This window comes from Rutilus rutilus, assembly GCF_951802725.1.
Source record: "Rutilus rutilus genome assembly, chromosome: 8".
Lineage (NCBI taxonomy): Eukaryota > Metazoa > Chordata > Actinopteri > Cypriniformes > Leuciscidae > Rutilus > Rutilus rutilus.
Window position 1 is genome coordinate 24,037,738 of NC_140222.1, and position 20,350 is coordinate 24,058,087.

The following is a 20,350-nucleotide window of genomic DNA, read 5'->3' on the forward strand; positions in this document are numbered from 1 at the left end:
ATTGTGTTGGGTTGGGACAAATAAAGCTACACTGCAAGACAAACTCATACTTTATTTGCGATTCAATGTCAAGTTTAAGAAAGTGCTTAATGGTAGCATTAAAAGTGTCATAGTATTAAGCTTCTCCTGCAGCCTAATTAAAGCCACCTGGTTTAACCTTAGGAGAACTGGAGGACAGGGCACAGTATATGATTTATACATTTCGACAAAATAACTTCTTTTTTGGGGGGGGCAAAATGCTATAATGTAGATTTTGGAACGATTTTTGAGATTTAGTTCTGGTGTAATCATATGTTCACAGCTGTCGTGGAGATTTTAAACTGTATATTAAACTAATCATGTTTTTAACATCTAACCTTATTTAACATCTAACATTGGAACAGGATGTACTGTATGAAACCAATGGAAAACTTGTGTCTTTGACTGTGTGCGTATGTATGTAAAAATAACTTAGTTTTGGGAAATGAAACTAGACAGTCTGTTAGGATCTTGTGATTACAGATGAAGTCACCACAAGATCAGAGTTTGCTTTACCTAGTAACAGAGGGGTTTGCATATGAAGAACCAATCAAATAGTGGGGATATTATGTAATGCAGCCTGACATTTATGTCATACCTCTATACTATAAAAACTGTTGTATATGTGTTTTACGGTGGGATTCTCAATGGAATTTGCAAGAGATCCTCCGGCCTTGATTCTTCTTGGGAGAGTTCTCTGAGAACTGCTCGAAGACTCTCCCGGCCGTTATTAAAGCATTTAGAGGACATTTGCTGAAAGTCTGTCTGTTCATTTCTGCTGCGCAGCAGGTCAGTTTAGGGAATCAAGTAAGTTAGAGTAAGAAACTCGGCCAGATGTCGACTGAAGACGCAAGAGCTGGAGTATAAAGGTTATTAAGTGTCGATTGTAGACGCTCTGTGTCGATGAGTAGACGCAACAGTTTTATTATTTATTAAGTGTCGATTAGTAGACGCTCTGTGTCGATGAGTAGACGCAACAGTTTTATTATTTATTAAGTGTCGATTAGTAGACGCTCTGTGTCGATGAGTAGACGCAACAGTTTTATTTCAGATAGTCAGGATAGAGGAAAATTCCTTCACACAGCTGAAAAGGGAGATTTCCCGTTTGATACCTCAGTTTTAAAGACCTTTATTGTGCCGAGACCCTCTTCTGGAGTCAGTCGCTCTTGCATCCTCTAGTAAAATAAATTCAACTTTCAAAGTTGCCAAAGAATGAGAAAGTCCCAAGCAGACATAAATCTGATCACCTGAAGCACAAAGTCAGCCAAAGATGCAGTTCTAGACATGGCGTGAAGTTTTGGTGCAAATAAGGGCTGCGTTCACAATGAACTTTGGTTCCAGAAAATTGCCGGGGAGCATTCTATGTGAATACAAGCCAGAGCCAGAATGCTGGAAAATTCGGCACTCATACAAGACCCTAGTAATATTACTGGGATAAATCGTGGAAAATATCAGTGTGAAAACAGCCAGAGCCGATGCTGTGTCGGGTGTGTGTTGCAGTGATGATGTTAGTTATCGTGGAACTATCTGACTGGAGGAAGAACAGTTAAAAAATTGCATATTGACAAAGATACAAGAAAAGAACAATCGCTACAAACAAGAATGATATCAAGATCAGGGATCTACTTCCTATCCATGGAGGTGACAAATGAACAAGCAGCTTAATGATACCATACACTATGTTACTGTTTGCTGGGGGATAACAAAATGATAAGAGCGGGACTTTTGAACACGTACGTTACACGACAGACGGGAACGCTCTGGCATTGTAGATGAACAAAATCAATCAATGTAAGAGCAGTTACCAGAAAACATTTTCCCCCCAGAATCTCTACGTAAATGAGATTCAGAACTTCTTGTCTGTGATGTTAAGATCAAAATAAAATCAGAGCAATTTTTCTGCTGTATTGCAAAAACTGATTATAACATCTGGACAACAAAATAAAATACACAACTTCTGTCAAATCGAATTCGGAACTTTTTTGATCAAACCTTTAAATCTCAAAGAGTTGAAATGTGACTTCTCTTTAACTAGTAGTGGTGTACAGTTTAATGTGTAAAATGCAGTAGCATTGTTATGCATAGTTAAACGATTAAACTACTTTACTAATCAGCAAGGTGGTTTTGACACTGTTTGAAATCATTTTGCTTTTCAGTAACAAAACAATTATGTCAATTAAGAAGCGGTGTAGTGCTATGAAATACTACATTTCTCCTGAAAACATTTGAGCAATTCACAGTGACTGTCCTATTTTCCCTGTTAAATCAAAAGCTTTCAGTTTAGCTATGAGCAAATTCTTTTCTATTAAATAACTATTTGTCCATCTTGCTAATATTTTTGGGGTCGTTTACTAATCTCTATAGTAAATTCAGATGTTTTCACATATAAGGATTTATTTGTAATCAACCTACAGAGCACATTTAAAGCAGCACTCAGTAGCTTCGGGATTTCTACGCTGTATTCTCGCTTTTTGCTCGCAGGTTTCTCTCTAGAGCTCCCCCCACAGCTTCGGAATAGATATTTGACAACACTGTTGTAAAAACTCGTTGGCGATTCTCAGACACCAGAGGCTAGTAGATCGACGACATCAAAGCAGATGGGACATTCTTTAAAACGTCTTCTTCATTCGGGTTCAGACAGCGTGAGGGAGCGCAATAATGACGGCATTTTAGCAGATTTCTTTTGGCCGTAAAGCAGTTGTTTACATCGCGAGACCTGATATCACGCGATATCAGACCACCCCAAAGTTGCAAGTGCGAATTTTCCGCTCACGGGCACCAGGGGGGTGCGAAACGACCACCATTCAACCCGAAATAAGTATTATAACCATTCCAATGACTCCGAAGCTGTTCAGTTAAGGTAAAAAAGTTACTTAGTTCACCTTTAAGGTATTGTGGACCATCCCTGTACACCACTGTCTTAGGGCACGTGGTAAAGTCCAAAAGCTACAGCGTGTCCATTTTAGTGAATTAGTTAAACAAACTGAGGTATATTTTAGGATTGTGTCAAGTGTTGGACCAACGGGCGAGGTCAGAGTTTCCTCCCTGTAGGCACACACTTTAGACCCTGGACACTAAGACCCTACGCATAATCCTCCAGTAGACCCACCTACTCGGGTGAATATAAAGTCCAGACAGAATAGCTCACAGGCATCAAATCTCAGCACAGGAGCATCCTGAACATCTCCACACACTGAGGTAACATGGACACAAGAGCCTCCCTCTCCATTCTGCTGCTGCTTTTTGGCGTCGCCCAGGCGTCTCCTCTCATGGTAAAGTCCTTTCTAGTCTCTCCCTTAAACGGTTAACAGTCCTCAATTGAGTCGTTTTAAACATCTCTGTTTCTACCACCAGGAGCAGATGTTTGATGGTGTGTTTGTATCAGAGCCTGAACCTGTGGACATCACTACAAGGATTTTAGAAACCAACAATGGTGAAGCATCTTGTAGATAAAGCCAGCAATGGGACACATTTCTAAAAAAGTGATCAGGATTTATGAATAAATTGCATTATTTCATCAATATATTGCTCTTCAAATACAGGATCTTCTGAGCTCTTGATTGAAGGAGATATGCTGTTTCCCAAAACCAGAAATGCTCTCTACTGCCTCAACAACAACTGTTTCTGGAAGAAAAACTCTAACAACATAGTGGAGATCCCTTACATAGTGAGCAGGGAATTCTGTACGTGAATCTCCTTCATTCATTGAACATATCTGTGATTCATTTAGATGCCATTTTAAACCTGTGGACCCTTTTTGCAGCCAATTCGGACAAATCAGTGATTGCGAGCGCCATGTCGGTCTTTCACGCCAAAACCTGCATCCGCTTTGTGGCCAAATCATCTCAGACCGACTACATCAGTATTGAGAACAAAGATGGGTAAGAACAATCGTACTATACCAACAAGCAACATTTAACAGACCTTTAACAGATCAATATTTAACCCCTTTATTTCCTCTCTCCTCTCAGGTGCTTCTCTTCTCTAGGTAGAACTGGTGGCAAACAGGTGGTCTCCCTCAAAAGGGACGGCTGTATTTACAATGGCATCGTACAACATGAGCTCAATCATGCCCTGGGCTTTTACCACGAGCAAACCAGGAGCGATCGTGACAAGTATGTCAGAATCAACTTTGAGAACATCTCTCCTGATATGGCCTACAACTTCGAGAAACAGAACACCAACAACCAAAACACTCCATACGACTACGGCTCCATCATGCACTATGGAAGAACTGCCTTCGCCATTCAGCCCTGGCTGGAAACCATCACTCCCATTCCTGATGCGACTGTGGAAATCGGACAGAGGCAGGGATTGTCCAAAATTGACGTTCTGAGGATTCAGAAGCTGTATGGATGCTGATGATGAGGCTTGCACACATCATTTTTTATAGTTCATGTGTCTGTAGATGAATAATGTAATGAGATTATGTTTCTGTATTTTAATGGTGTTGGATTTCTGAAATGTGTGATTGTGTTGGGTTGGGAAAAATAAAGCTACACAGCAAGACAAACTCATACTTTATTTGCGATTCAATGTCAAGTTTAAGAAAGTGCTTGATGGCAACATTAAAGGTGTCATAGTATTAAGCTTCTCCTGCAGCCTAATTAAAGCCACCTGGTTTAACCTTAGGAGAACTGGAGGACTGGGCACAGTATATGATTTATACATTTCAACAAAATAACTTTTTTTTTCTTTTTTTTTTGTGGCAAAATGCTATAATGTAGATTTTGGAAAGATTTTTGAGATTTAGTTCTGGTGTAATCATATGTTCACAGCTGAAAAGGGAGTTTTCCCGTTTGATACCTCAGTTTTAAAGACCTTTATTGTGCCGAGACCCTCTTCTGGAGTCAGTCGCTCTTGCATCCTCTAGTAAAATAAATTCAACTTTCAAAGTTGCCAAAGATTGAGAAAGTCCCAAGCAGACATAAATCTGATCACCTGAAGCACAAAGTCAGCCAAATGCAGTTCTAGACATGGCGTGAAGTTTTGGTGCAAATAAGGGCTGCGTTCACAATGAACTTTGGTTCCAGAAAATTGCCGGGGAGCATTCTATGTGAATACAAGCCAGAGCCAGAATGCTGGAAAATTCGGCACTCATACAAGACCCTAGTAATATTACTGGGATAAATCGTGGAAAATATCAGTGTGAAAACAGCCAGAGCCGATGTTGTGTCGGGTGTGTGTTGCAGTGATGATGTTAGTTATCGTGGAACTATTTGACTGGAGGAAGAACAGTTAAAAAATTGCATATTGACAAAGATACAAGAAAATACCAATCGCTACAAACAAGAATGATATCAAGATCAGGGATCTACTTCCTATCCATGGAGGTGACAAATGAACAAGCAGCTTAATGATACCATACACTATGTTATTGTCTGCTGGGGGATAACAAAATTATAAGAGCGGGACTTTTGAACACGTACGTTACACGACAGACGGGAACGCTCTGGCATTGTAGATGAACAAAATCACTCAATGTAAGAGCAGTTACCAGAAAACATTTCCCCCCCAGAATCTCTACGTAAATGAGATTCAGAACTTCTTGTCTGTGATGTTAAGATCAAAATAAAATTAGAGCAATGTTCTGCTGTATTTCAGAAACTGATTATAACATCTGGAATACAAAATAAAATACACAACTTCTGTCAAATCGAATTAGAAACTTTTTTGATCAAAACTTTAAATCTCAAAGAGTTGAAATGTGACTTCTCTTTAACTAGTAGTGGTGTACAGTTTAATGTGTAAAATGCAGTAGCATTGTTATGCATAGTTAAGTTTTAACTACTTTACTAATCAGCAAGGTGGTTTTGACACTGTTTGAAATCATTTTGCTTTTCAGTAACAAAACAATTATGTCAATTAAGAAGCGGTGTAGTGCTATGAAATACTACATTTCTCCTGAAAACATTTGAGCAATTCACAGTGACTGTCCTATTTTCCCTGTTAAATCAAAAGCTTTCAGTTTAGCTATGAGCAAATTCTTTTCTATTAAATAACTATTTGTCCGTCTTGCTAATATTTTTGGGGTCGTTTACTAATCACTATAGTAAATTCAGATGTTTTCACATATAAGGATTTATTTGTAATCAACCTACAGAGCACATTTAAGGTATTGTGGACCATCCCTGTACACCACTGTCTTAGGGCACGTGGTAAAGTCCAAAAGCTTCAGCGTGTCCATTTTAGTGAATTAGTTAAACAAACTGAGGTATATTTTAGGATTGTGTCAAGTGTTGGACCAACGGGCGAGGTCAGAGTTTCCTCCCTGTAGGCACACACTTTAGACCCTGGACACTAAGACCCTACGCATAATCCGCCAGTAGACCCACCTACTCGGGTGAATATAAAGTCCAGACAGAATAGCTCACAGGCATCAAATCTCAGCACAGGAGCATCCTGAACATCTCCACACACTGAGGTAACATGGACACAAGAGCCTCCCTCTCCATTCTGCTGCTGCTTTTTGGCGTCGCCCAGGCGTCTCCTCTCATGGTAAAGTCCTTTCTAGTCTCTCCCTTAAACGGTTAACAGTCCTCAAATGAGTCGTTTTAAACATCTCTGTTTCTACCACCAGGAGCAGATGTCTGATGGTGTGTTTGTATCAGAGCCTGAACCTGTGGACATCACTACAAGGATTTTAGAAACCAACAATGGTGAAGCATCTTGTAGATAAAGCCAGCAATGGGTCACATTTCTAAAAATGTGATCGGGATTTATGAATAAATTGCATTATTTCATCAATATATTGCTCTTCAAATACAGGATCTTCTGAGCTCTTGATTGAAGGAGATATGCTGTTTCCCAAAACCAGAAATGCTCTCTACTGCCTCAACAACAACTGTTTCTGGAAGAAAAACTCTAACAACATAGTGGAGATCCCTTACATAGTGAGCAGGGAATTCTGTACGTGAATCTCCTTCATTCATTGAACATATCTGTGATTCATTTAGATGCCATTTTAAACCTGTGGACCCTTTTTGCAGCCAATTCGGACAAATCAGTGATTGCGAGCGCCATGTCGGTCTTTCACGCCAAAACCTGCATCCGCTTTGTGGCCAAATCATCTCAGACCGACTACATCAGTATTGAGAACAAAGATGGGTAAGAACAATCGTACTATACCAACAAGAAACATTTAACAGACCTTTAACAGATCAATATTTAACCCCTTTATTTCCTCTCTCCTCTCAGGTGCTTCTCTTCTCTAGGTAGAACTGGTGGCAAACAGGTGGTCTCCCTCAAAAGGGACGGCTGTATTTACAATGGCATCGTACAACATGAGCTCAATCATGCCCTGGGCTTTTACCACGAGCAAACCAGGAGCGATCGTGACAAGTATGTCAAAATCAACTTTGAGAACATCTCTCCTGATATGGCCTACAACTTCGAGAAACAGAACACCAACAACCAAAACACTCCATACGACTACGGCTCCATCATGCACTATGGAAGAACTGCCTTCGCCATTCAGCCCTGGCTGGAAACCATCACTCCCATTCCTGATGCGACTGTGGAAATCGGACAGAGGCAGGGATTGTCCAAAATTGACGTTCTGAGGATTCAGAAGCTGTATGGATGCTGATGATGAGGCTTGCACACATCATTTTATATACAGTAGTCCATGTGTCTGTAGATGAATAATGTAATGAGATTATGTTTCTGTATTTTAATGGTGTTGGATTTCTGAAATGTGTGATTGTGTTGGGTTGGGAAAAATAAAGCTACACTGCAAGACAAACTCATCCTTTATTTGCGATTCAATGTCAAGTTTAAGAAAGTGCTTGATGGCAACATTAAAGGTGTCATAGTATTAAGCTTCTCCTGCAGCCTAATTAAAGCCACCTGGTTTAACCTTAGGAGAACTGGAGGACTGGGCACAGTATATGATTTATACATTTCAACAAAATAACTTTTTTTTTTTTTTTTGTGGCAAAATGCTATAATGTAGATTTTGGAAAGATTTTTGAGATTTAGTTCTGGTGTAATCATATGTTCACAGCTGAAAAGGGAGTTTTCCCGTTTGATACCTCAGTTTTAAAGACCTTTATTGTGCCGAGACCCTCTTCTGGAGTCAGTCGCTCTTGCATCCTCTAGTAAAATAAATATAACTTTCAAAGTTGCCAAAGATTGAGAAAGTCCCAAGCAGACATAAATCTGATCACCTGAAGCACAAAGTCAGCCAAAGATGCAGTTCTAGACATGGCGTGAAGTTTTGGTGCAAATAAGGGCTGCGTTCACAATGAACTTTGGTTCCAGAAAATTGCCGGGGAGCATTCTATGTGAATACAAGCCAGAGCCAGAATGCTGGAAAATTCGGCACTCATACAAGACCCTAGTAATATTACTGGGATAAATCGTGGAAAATATCAGTGTGAAAAGAGCCAGAGACGATGTTGTGTCGGGTGTGTGTTGCAGTGATGATGTTGTTAGTTATCGTGGAACTATTTGACTGGAGGAAGAACAGTTAAAAAATTGCATATTGACAAAGATACAAGAAAATACCAATCGCTACAAACAAGAATGATATCAAGATCAGGGATCTACTTCCTATCCATGGAGGTGACAAATGAACAAGCAGCTTAATGATACCATACACGATGTTACTGTCTGCTGGGGGATAACAAAATTATAAGAGCGGGACTTTTGAACACGTACGTTACACGACAGACGGGAACGCTCTGGCATTGTAGATGAACAAAATCACTCAATGTAAGAGCAGTTATCAGAAAACATTTCCCCCCCAGAATCTCTACGTAAATGAGATTCAGAACTTCTTGTCTGTGATGTTAAGATCAAAATAAAATTAGAGCAATTTTTCTGCTGTATTGCAAAAACTGATTATAACATCTGGACTACAAAATAAAATACACAACTTCTGTCAAATCGAATTCTGAACTTTTTTGATCAAAACGTTAAATCTCAAAGAGTTGAAATGTGACCTCTCTTTAACTAGTAGTGGTGTACAGTTTAATGTGTAAAATGCAGTAGCAATGTTATGCATAGTTAACCCTCCTGTTACCCTCAAATCTACCAACATCTTTTACCCACTGGGGTCAATTTGACCCCAGCAATTTAAACCCCCACAATTAGATTTTTTCCCCAAAGGTTTAAGTCAGGTACTTTGTGTCTTTGTTGACTACTTAAATAGCCCTTTAAATAAAACACCACCAACCCCCCACCCCCACCCCCACCCCTTATACATCCAGAATACCTATTGCACGACTATGGACAAATTAGCAAATCACTATAAAATGTCACTGATTTATCCAAAAATCTAAAATTCTATATATTTTTTGGTGTTTTAATAGCTTTTTATTTATTATATTACACAATATATTTTATCAAGGATGGGTTTGGGGTCAATATGACACTCCCATTGATAGTCTCAGGATGCCTCACTGTTGGCACGACACAGGACTCATGGTAGCGTTCACCTTTTCTTCTCTGGACAATCGATTTTCCAGATGTTCTAATCAGATACATTAACTTTGCACCAGTCTTCTGCTGTCCAATTCTTGTACTTCCTGCAGAATTTCAGCCAATATTTGATGTTTTTATTGGAGAGAAGTGGCTTCTTTGCTGCCCTTCTTGACACCAGGTTGTTGTCCAAAAGTCTTGGCCTCACTGTGTGTGCAGATGCTCTCACACCCACCTGCTGCCAATATTGAGCAGTTCTGCACTGGTGGTGACACGATTCCCTAGCTGATTCCTCAGGAGGAGAAGTTCCTGGTACTTGCTGGACACTCTGGGACATCCTAAAGCCTTCTTCACTGCAGCCGAACCTCTATTCTTGAAGCTCTTGATGATCTGGTAAATGGAGGCCATTTTGATGCAAAGATGATCCTCCATCTTTCTTTGGAGGAAACCATTGCTAACTGAAGAACACAATGATTGGAAGCACTTCTTCCTTCCTTATAGCAATCATGTGCTGATTATATGATTAGTAAAATGATGTTAGCTGGTAATTTGTTGCCAAGGACAAAAACAGTAAAATTTGGGGTTTTGTGATAAAGCTTTTTGAAATGATGTAAAATGCCTCTGATCACTCTGCACAATAATCTAGAAAAATGTGAATCAACATCATAACAACTGAAGCAGCAAAAATTTCACATTTGGCCACAGCTGTACCCTGTCATTCAAGTGGGAAGTGTCCGGTCGAACAAGGTGATGTTGGTGGCGCATCCGCTGTTCAGCTCCCGCAAAAGGTCCACGTACTCGTAGGAGATGCCCTGTTGTTGTAGGGCGAGCAGTACGGCATTGATCTCTATGCTGTCGAAGGCTTTCTCGTAGTCTACGAAGGCCAGTACCAAGGGCATCTTGTACTTCCGGCAGCATTCAAGCAGTTGGTTCAGCACGTGGATGTGGTCCATTGTGCTGTAGCCAGACCGGAAGCCGGCCTGTTTGGGTGGCTGTTGTTCGTCCAACTGCCTGGCTAGTCGGTTGTACAGCACCTTGGTGAAAACCTTGTACACGGTCGGCAGGAGCCAGATTGGCCGATAATTCCTCAGCTGTTCGCGGTCACCCTTCTTGTACAACAGCACTGTCTTGGCTGTCTTCCATTGATCTGGTGTTCTTCTCTGCGCCATGTAGCGGCTGAAACTGCTGGCCAATGCTGCCCAAAGCATCGGTCCACCCTCTTTGAGCAGCTCGGCCTCGATTCCGTCCAGCCCTGGTGCCCGGTCTTTCTGGATGTTCTGGATCGCATGCCTGACCTCACTGGTCAACACTGACGGGATGGCTGGTATGGCATCGTGCTGCATTTCGGGCGGGTCGACTGGTGTCTTCCTGGCGAACAGGTCCGTATAGAACCCCAAAAAAAACCCCAAAAACTTTGCTAAGAGGTCATTTTCAATTGAGAAAGAGCATAAAGAGAGAGCTCACAAAGCACAAAGAGAAATGGTTTATAAGGCTTCTGTGGAAGCTTTCATACATTTGCTCATCCCCTATATTATGTTTTCCCCTCCCCCACGGCACAAAATATCAAAGTTGTTGCAAGAATTATGTTTTCCCTTCCCTGGAAATATATAATTGGCACTGGAAATATCTAATTTCTTGTGAGAATTATGATTCCCCCCTCCACTATATCGTGTGAACTATCAGTGGTTCTCGCAATACTTCAAGTAGGCCTATATGGTAATGTCAGGTTAGGGCCCTAAAGCAGAGTGAAGGTTTTTGAAGATCATAAAATCTCAACTTATAATGACCTCAATATCATCCAAAATAAATGTGGGATTTGTGCCTAATCACCAATGTGAACAATAAAAAAATTGATATTTCTTATATGTTTTATACGGTTTTATACAGCAAAATGAGCCTGGGGTCAAATTGACCCCAAAGAACACCGATGCTACAAAAGTACGTACAGAACCTATCATCATGTTAATTTTATGTTTACCCAGTTGTCCCCATTAAATTAGGAAAAGTCTTTAAATATGAAGCAAAAAAAAAAATTTTAAGTATGTATTTAGAGACGTTAAACACTGAATGGGGTCAAATTGACCCCAAAGGTAATAGGAGGGTTAAACGATTAAACTACTTTACTAATCAGCAAGGTGGTTTTGACACTGTTTGAAATCATTTTGCTTTTCAGTAACAAAACAATTATGTCAATTAAGAAGCGGTGTAGTGCTATGAAATACTACATTTCTCCTGAAAACATTTGAGCAATTCACAGTGACTGTCCTATTTTCCCTGTTTAATCAAAAGCTTTCAGTTTAGCTATAAGCAAACTCTTTTCTACTAAATAACTATTTGTCCATCTTGCTAATATTTTTGGGGTCGTTTATTAATCTCTATAGTAAATTCAGATGTTTTCACATATAAGGATTTATTTGTAATCAACCTACAGAGCACATTTAAGGTATTGTGGACCATCCCTGTACACCACTGTCTTAGGGCACGTGGTAAAGTCCAAAAGCTACAGCGTGTCCATTTTAGTGAATTAGTTAAACAAACTGAGGTATATTTTGTGATTGTGTCAAGTTTTGGACCAACGGGCGAGGTCAGAGTTTCCTCCCTGTAGGCACACACTTTAGACTCTGGACACTAAGACCCAACGCATAATCCTCCAGTAGACCCACCTACTCGGGTGAATATAAAGTCCAGACAGAATAGCTCACAGGCATCAAATCTCAGCACAGGAGCATCCTGAACATCTCCACACACTGAGGCAACATGGACACAAGAGCCTCCCTCTCCATTCTGCTGCTGCTTTTTGGCGTCGCCCAGGCGTCTCCTCTCATGGTAAGGTCCTTTCTAGTCTCTCCCTTAAACGGTTAACAGTCCTCAATTGAGTCGTTTTAAACATCTCTGTTTCTACCACCAGGAGCAGATGTGTGATGGTGTGTTTGTATCAGAGCCTGAACCTGTGGACATCACTACAAGGATTTTAGAAACCAACAATGGTGAAGCATCTTGTAGATAAAGCCAGCAATGGGTCACATTTCTAAAAAAGTGATCGGGATTCATGAATATATTGCATTATTTCATCAATATATTGCTCTTCAAATACAGGATCTTCTGAGCTCTTGATTGAAGGAGATATGCTGTTTCCCAAAACCAGAAATGCTCTCTACTGCCTCAACAACAACTGTTTCTGGAAGAAAAACTCTAACAACATAGTGGAGATCCCTTACATAGTGAGCAGGGAATTCTGTACGTGAATCTCCTTCATTCATTGAACATATCTGTGATTCATTTAGATGCCATTTTAAACCTGTGGACCCTTTTTGCAGCCAATTCGGACAAATCAGTGATTGCGAGCGCCATGTCGGTCTTTCACGCCAAAACCTGCATCCGCTTTGTGGCCAAATCATCTCAGACTGACTACATCAGTATTGAGAACAAAGATGGGTAAGAACAATCGTACTATACCAACAAGAAACATTTAACAGACCTTTAACAGATCAATATTTAACCCCTTTATTTCCTCTCTCCTCTCAGGTGCTTCTCTTCTCTAGGTAGAACTGGTGGCAAACAGGTGGTCTCCCTCAAAAGGGACGGCTGTATTTACAATGGCATTGTACAACATGAGCTCAATCATGCCCTGGGCTTTTACCACGAGCAAACCAGGAGCGATCGTGACAAGTATGTCAGAATCAACTTTGAGAACATCTCTCCTGATATGGCCTACAACTTCGAGAAACAGAACACCAACAACCAAAACACTCCATACGACTACGGCTCCATCATGCACTATGGAAGAACTGCCTTCGCCATTCAGCCCTGGCTGGAAACCATCACTCCCATTCCTGATGCAACTGTGGAAATCGGACAGAGGCAGGGATTGTCCAAAATTGACGTTCTGAGGATTCAGAAGCTGTATGGATGCTGATGATGAGGCTTGCACACATCATTTTATATAGTCCATGTGTCTGTAGATGAATAATGTAATGAGATTATGTTTCTGTATTTTAATGGTGTTGGATTTCTGAAATGTGTGATTGTGTTGGGTTGGGAAAAATAAAGCTACACTGCAAGACAAACTCATCCTTTATTTGCGATTCAATGTCAAGTTTAAGAAAGTGCTTGATGGTAGCATTAAAGGTGTCATAGTATTAAGCTTCTCCTGCAGCCTAATTAAAGCCACCTGGTTTAACCTTAGGAGAACTGGAGGACTGGGCACAGTATATGATTTATACATTTCAACAAAATAACTTTTTTTTTGTGGCAAAATGCTATAATGTAGATTTTGGAAAGATTTTTGAGATTTAGTTCTGGTGTAATCATATGTTCACAGCTGAAAAGGGAGTTTTCCCGTTTGATACCTCAGTTTTAAAGACCTTTATTGTGCCGAGACCCTCTTCTGGAGTCAGTCGCTCTTGCATCCTCTAGTAAAATAAATATAACTTTCAAAGTTGCCAAAGATTGAGAAAGTCCCAAGCAGACATAAATCTGATCACCTGAAGCACAAAGTCAGCCAAAGATGCAGTTCTAGACATGGCGTGAAGTTTTGGTGCAAATAAGGGCTGCGTTCATAATGAACTTTGGTTCCAGAAAATTGCAGGGGAGCATTCTATGTGAATACAAGCCAGAGCCAGAATGCTGGAAAATTCGGCACTCATACAAGACCCTAGTAATATTACTGGGATAAATCGTGGAAAATATCAGTGTGAAAACAGCCAGAGCCGATGCTGTGTCGGGTGTGTGTTGCAGTGATGATGTTAGTTATCGTGGAACTATTTGACTGGAGGAAGAACAGTTAAAAAATTGCATATTGACAAAGATACAAGAAAATATCAATCGCTACAAACAAGAATGATATCAAGATCAGGGATCTACTTCCTATCCATGGAGGTGACAAATGAACAAGCAGCTTAATGATACCATACACGATGTTACTGTCTGCTGGGGGATAACAAAATTATAAGAGCGGGACTTTTGAACACGTACGTTACACGACAGACGGGAACGCTCTGGCATTGTAGATGAACAAAATCACTCAATGTAAGAGCAGTTACCAGAAAACATTTCCCCCCCAGAATCTCTGCGTAAATGAGATTCAGAACTTCTTGTCTGTGATGTTAAGATCAAAATAAAATTAGAGCAATTTTTCTGCTGTATTGCAAAAACTGATTATAACATCTGGACTACAAAATAAAATACACAACTTCTGTAAAATCGAATTCGGAACTTTTTTGATCAAAACTTTCAATCTCAAAGAGTTGAAATGTGACTTCTCTTTAACTAGTAGTGGTGTACAGTTTAATGTGTAAAATGCAGTAGCATTGTTATGCATAGTTAAACGATTAAACTACTTTACTAATCAGCAAGGTGGTTTTGACACTGTTTGAAATCATTTTGCTTTTCAGTAACAAAACAATTATGTCAACTAAGAAGCGGTGTAGTGCTATGAAATACTACATTTCTCCTGAAAACATTTGAGCAATTCACAGTGACTGTCCTATTTTCCCTGTTAAATCAAAAGCTTTCAGTTTAGCTATGAGCAAATTCTTTTCTATTAAATAACTATTTGTCCATCTTGCTAATATTTTTGGGGTCGTTTACTAATCTCTATAGTAAATTCAGATGTTTTCACATATAAGGATTTATTTGTAATCAACCTACAGAGCACATTTAAGGTATTGTGGACCATCCCTGTACACCACTGTCTTAGGGCACGTGGTAAAGTCCAAAAGCTACAGCGTGTCCATTTTAGTGAATTAGTTAAACAAACTGAGGTATATTTTATGATTGTGTCAAGTGTTGGACCAACGGGCGAGGTCAGAGTTTCCTCCCTGTAGGCACACACTTTAGACTCTGGACACTAAGACCCTACGCATAATCGTCCAGTAGACCCACCTACTCGGGTGAATATAAAGTCCAGACAGAATAGCTCACAGGCATCAAATCTCAGCACAGGAGCATCCTGAACATCTCCACACACTGAGGCAACATGGACACAAGAGCCTCCCTCTCCATTCTGCTGCTGCTTTTTGGTGTCGCCCAGGCGTCTCCTCTCATGGTAAGGTCCTTTCTAGTCTCTCCCTTAAACTGTTAACAGTCCTCAATTGAGTCGTTTTAAACATCTCTGTTTCTACCACCAGGAGCAGATGTCTGATGGTGTGTTTGTATCAGAGCCTGAACCTGTGGACATCACTACAAGGATTTTAGAAACCAACAATGGTGAAGCATCTTGTAGATAAAGCCAGCAATGGGACACATTCCTAAAAAAGTGATTGGGATTTATGAATATATTGCATTATTTCATCAATATATTGCTCTTCAAATACAGGATCTTCTGAGCTCTTGATTGAAGGAGATATGCTGTTTCCCAAAACCAGAAATGCTCTCTACTGCCTCAACAACAACTGTTTCTGGAAGAAAAACTCTAACAACATAGTGGAGATCCCTTACATAGTGAGCAGGGAATTCTGTACGTGAATCTCCTTCATTCATTGAACATATCTGTGATTCATTTAGATGTCATTTTAAACCTGTGGACCCTTTTTGCAGCCAATTCGGACAAATCAGTGATTGCGAGCGCCATGTCGGTCTTTCACGCCAAAACCTGCATCCGCTTTGTGGCCAAATCATCTCAGACCGACTACATCAGTATTGAGAACAAAGATGGGTAAGGACAATCGTACTATACCAACAAGAAACATTTAACAGACCTTTAACAGATCAATATTTAACCCCTTTATTTCCTCTCTCCTCTCAGGTGCTTCTCTTCTCTAGGTAGAACTGGTGGCAAACAGGTGGTCTCCCTCAATAGGGACGGCTGTATTTACAATGGCATCGTGCAACATGAGCTCAATCATGCCCTGGGCTTTTACCACGAGCAAACCAGGAGCGATCGTGACAAGTATGTCAGAATCAACTTTAAGAACATCTCTCCTGATATGGCCTACAACTTCGAGAAACAGAACACCAACAACCAAAACACTCCATACGACTACGGCTCCATCATGCACTATGGAAGAACTGCCTTCGCCATTCAGCCCTGGCTGGAAACCATCACTCCCATTCCTGATGCGACTGTGGAAATCGGACAGACGCAGGGATTGTCCAAAATTGACGTTCTGAGGATTCAGAAGCTGTATGGATGCTGATGATGAGGCTTGCACACAGAATTTTATATAGTCCATGTGTCTGTAGATGAATAATGTAATGAGATTATGTTTCTGTATTTTAATGGTGTTGGATTTCTGAAATGTGTGATTGTGTTGGGTTGGGAAAAATAAAGCTACACTGCAAGACAAACTCATCCTTTATTTGCGATTCAATGTCAAGTTTAAGAAAGTGCTTGATAGCATTAAAGGTGTCATAGTATTAAGCTTCTCCTGCAGCCTAATTAAAGCCACCTGGTTTAACCTTAGGAGAACTGGAGGACAGGGCACAGTATATGATTTATACATTTCAACAAAATAACTTTTTTTTTTTTTTGTGGCAAAATGCTATAATGTAGATTTTGGAAAGATTTTTGAGATTTAGTTCTGGTGTAATCATATGTTCACAGCTGAAAAGGGAGTTTTCCCGTTTGATACCTCAGTTTTAAAGACCTTTATTGTGCCGAGACCCTCTTCTGGAGTCAGTCGCTCTTGCATCCTCTAGTAAAATAAATTCAACTTTCAAAGTTGGCAAAGATTGAGAAAGTCCCAAGCAGACATAAATCTGATCACCTGAAGCACAAAGTCAGCCAAAGATGCAGTTCTAGACATGGCGTGAAGTTTTGGTGCAAATAAGGGCTGCGTTCACAATGAACTTTGGTTCCAGAAAATTGCCGGGGAGCATTCTATGTGAATACAAGCCAGAGCCAGAATGCTGGAAAATTCGGCACTCATACAAGACCCTAGTAATATTACTGGGATAAATCGTGGAAAATATCAGTGTGAAAACAGCCAGAGCCGATGCTGTGTCGGGTGTGTGTTGCAGTGATGATGTTAGTTATCGTGGAACTATCTGACTGGAGGAAGAACAGTTAAAAAATTGCATATTGACAAAGATACAAGAAAAGAACAATCGCTACAAACAAGAATGATATCAAGATCAGGGATCTACTTCCTATCCATGGAGGTGACAAATGAACAAGCAGCTTAATGATACCATACACGATGTTACTGTTTGCTGGGGGATGACAAAATTATAAGAGCGGGACTTTTGAGCACGTACATTACACGTCAGACGGGAACGCTCTGGCATTGTAGATGAACAAAATCACTCAATGTAAGAGCAGTTACCAGAAAACATTTTCCCCCCAGAATCTCTACGTAAATGAGATTCAGAACTTCTTGTCTGTGATGTTAAGATCAAAATAAAATTAGAGCAATTTTTCTGCTGTATTGCAAAAACTGATTATAACATCTGGACTACAAAATAAAATACACAACTTCTGTCAAATCGAATTCGGAACTTTTTTGATCAAAACTTTAAATCTCAAAGAGTTGAAACGTGACTTCTCTTTAACTAGTAGTGGTGTACAGTTTAATGTGTAAAATGCAGTAGCATTGTTATGCATAGTTAAACGATTAAACTACTTTACTAATCAGCAAGGTGGTTTTGACACTGTTTGAAATCATTTTGCTTTTCAGTAACAAAACAATTATGTCAATTAAGAAGCGGTGTAGTGCTATGAAATACTACATTTCTCCTGAAAACATTTGAGCAATTCACAGTGACTGTCCTATTTTCCCTGTTAAATCAAAAGCTTTCAGTTTAGCTATGAGCAAATTCTTTTCTATTAAATAACTATTTGTCCATCTTGCTAATATTTTTGGGGTCGTTTACTAATCTCTATAGTAAATTCAGATGTTTTCACATATAAGGATTTATTTGTAATCAACCTACAGAGCACATTTAAGGTATTGTGGACCATCCTTGTACACCACTGTCATAGGGCACGTGGTAAAGTCCAAAAGCTACAGCGTGTCCATTTTAGTGAATTAGTTAAACAAACTGAGGTATATTTTATGATTGTGTCAAGTGTTGGACCAACGGGCGAGGTCAGAGTTTCCTCCCTGTAGGCACACACTTTAGACCCTGGACACTAAGACCCTACGCATAATCCTCCAGTAGACCCACCTACTCGGGTGAATATAAAGTCCAGACAGAATAGCTCACAGGCATCAAATCTCAGCACAGGAGCATCCTGAACATCTCCACACACTGAGGCAACATGGACACAAGAGCCTCCCTCTCCATTCTGCTGCTGCTTTTTGGCGTCGCCCAGGCGTCTCCTCTCATGGTAAGGTCCTTTCTAGTCTCTCCCTTAAACGGTTAACAGTCCTCAATTGAGTCGTTTTAAACATCTCTGTTTCTACCACCAGGAGCAGATGTCTGATGGTGTGTTTGTATCAGAGCCTAAACCTGTGGACATCACTACAAGGATTTTAGAAACCAACAATGGTGAAGCATCTTGTAGATAAAGCCAGCAATGGGTCACATTTCTAAAAAAGTGATCGGGATTTATGAATATATTGCATTATTTCATCAATATATTGCTCTTCAAATACAGGATCTTCTGAACTCTTGATTGAAGGAGATTTGCTGTTTCCCAAAACCAGAAATGCTCTCTACTGCCTCAACAACAACTGTTTCTGGAAGAAAAACTCTAACAACATAGTGGAGATCCCTTACATAGTGAGCAGGGAATTCTGTACGTGAATCTCCTTCATTCATTGAACATATCTGTGATTAATTTAGATGCCATTTTAAACCTGTGGACCCTTTTTGCAGCCAATTCGGACAAATCAGTGATTGCGAGCGCCATGTCGGTCTTTCACGCCAAAACCTGCATCCGCTTTGTGGCCAAATCATCTCAGACCGACTACATCAGTATTGAAAACAAAGATGGGTAAGAACAATCGTACTATACCAACAAGAAACATTTAACAGACCTTTAACAGATCAATATTTAACCCCTTTATTTCCTCTCTCCTCTCAGGTGCTTCTCTTCTCTAGGTAGAACTGGTGGCAAACAGGTGGTCTCCCTCAAAAGGAACGGCTGTATTTACAATGGCATCGTACAACATGAGCTCAATCATGCCCTGGGCTTTTACCACGAGCAAACCAGGAGCGACCGTGACAAGTATGTCAGAATCAACTTTGAGAACATCTCTCCTGATATGGCCTACAACTTCGAGAAACAGAACACCAACAACCAAAACACTCCATACGACTACAGCTCCATCATGCACTATGGAAGAACTGCCTTCGCCATTCAGCCCTGGCTGGAAACCATCACTCCCATTCCTGATGCGACTGTGGAAATCGGACAGAGGCAGGGATTGTCCAAAATTGACGTTCTGAGGATTCAGAAGCTGTATGGATGCTGATGATGAGGCTTGCACACATCATTTTATATAGTCCATGTGTCTGTAGATGAATAATGTAATGAGATTATGTTTCTGTATTTTAATGGTGTTGGATTTCTGAAATGTGTGATTGTGTTGGGTTGGGAAAAATAAAGCTACACTGCAAGACAAACTCATACTTTATTTGCGATTCAATGTCAAGTTTAAGAAAGTGCTTGATGGCAACATTAAAGGTGTCATAGTATTAAGCTTCTCCTGCAGCCTAATTAAAGCCACCTGGTTTAACCTTAGGAGAACTGGAGGACTGGGCACAGTATATGATTTATACATTTCAACAAAATAACTTCTTTTTTTTCTTTTTTTTTGTGGCAAAATGCTATAATGTAGATTTTGGAAAGATTTTTGAGATTTAGTTCTGGTGTAATCATATGTTCACAGCTGAAAAGGGAGTTTTCCCGTTTGATACCTCAGTTTTAAAGACCTTCATTGTGCCGAGACCCTCTTCTGGAGTCAGTCACTCTTGCATCCTCTAGTAAAATAAATTCAACTTTCAAAGTTGGCAAAGATTGAGA

At 40.1% G+C, this 20,350-nt stretch overlaps 6 protein-coding genes across 6 annotated transcripts in view; 5 read left to right on the forward strand and 1 right to left on the reverse strand.

Moving 5' to 3' along the window:
• aox5 (aldehyde oxidase 5) overlaps nucleotides 1-20,350 on the reverse strand; it is a 53,092-nt gene that overhangs the window by 17,132 nt on the left and 15,610 nt on the right. The gene's annotated exons all lie outside the window — the stretch shown is intronic.
• LOC311295078 (hatching enzyme 1.2-like) lies at nucleotides 3,222-4,380 on the forward strand (the record flags this gene model as incomplete). Its single annotated transcript, XM_084416268.1, has 5 exons — nucleotides 3,222-3,290; nucleotides 3,379-3,451; nucleotides 3,561-3,701; nucleotides 3,782-3,899; nucleotides 3,990-4,380. The coding sequence occupies 5 exons, from the start codon at nucleotides 3,222-3,224 to the stop codon at nucleotides 4,378-4,380; spliced, it is 792 nt and encodes a 263-aa protein (XP_084272394.1).
• On the forward strand, nucleotides 6,448-7,606 carry LOC311295075 (hatching enzyme 1.2-like; the record flags this gene model as incomplete). Its single annotated transcript, XM_084416265.1, has 5 exons — nucleotides 6,448-6,516; nucleotides 6,605-6,677; nucleotides 6,787-6,927; nucleotides 7,008-7,125; nucleotides 7,216-7,606. 5 exons carry the CDS (start codon nucleotides 6,448-6,450, stop codon nucleotides 7,604-7,606), a joined length of 792 nt encoding a protein of 263 aa, XP_084272391.1.
• LOC311295077 (hatching enzyme 1.2-like) lies at nucleotides 12,199-13,357 on the forward strand (the record flags this gene model as incomplete). The annotated part of the gene is made up of 5 exons (XM_084416267.1): nucleotides 12,199-12,267; nucleotides 12,356-12,428; nucleotides 12,538-12,678; nucleotides 12,759-12,876; nucleotides 12,967-13,357. 5 exons carry the CDS (start codon nucleotides 12,199-12,201, stop codon nucleotides 13,355-13,357), a joined length of 792 nt encoding a protein of 263 aa, XP_084272393.1.
• LOC311295076 (hatching enzyme 1.2-like) lies at nucleotides 15,419-16,577 on the forward strand (the record flags this gene model as incomplete). The annotated part of the gene is made up of 5 exons (XM_084416266.1): nucleotides 15,419-15,487; nucleotides 15,576-15,648; nucleotides 15,758-15,898; nucleotides 15,979-16,096; nucleotides 16,187-16,577. 5 exons carry the CDS (start codon nucleotides 15,419-15,421, stop codon nucleotides 16,575-16,577), a joined length of 792 nt encoding a protein of 263 aa, XP_084272392.1.
• On the forward strand, nucleotides 18,641-19,799 carry LOC311295079 (hatching enzyme 1.2-like; the record flags this gene model as incomplete). Its single annotated transcript, XM_084416269.1, has 5 exons — nucleotides 18,641-18,709; nucleotides 18,798-18,870; nucleotides 18,980-19,120; nucleotides 19,201-19,318; nucleotides 19,409-19,799. The coding sequence occupies 5 exons, from the start codon at nucleotides 18,641-18,643 to the stop codon at nucleotides 19,797-19,799; spliced, it is 792 nt and encodes a 263-aa protein (XP_084272395.1).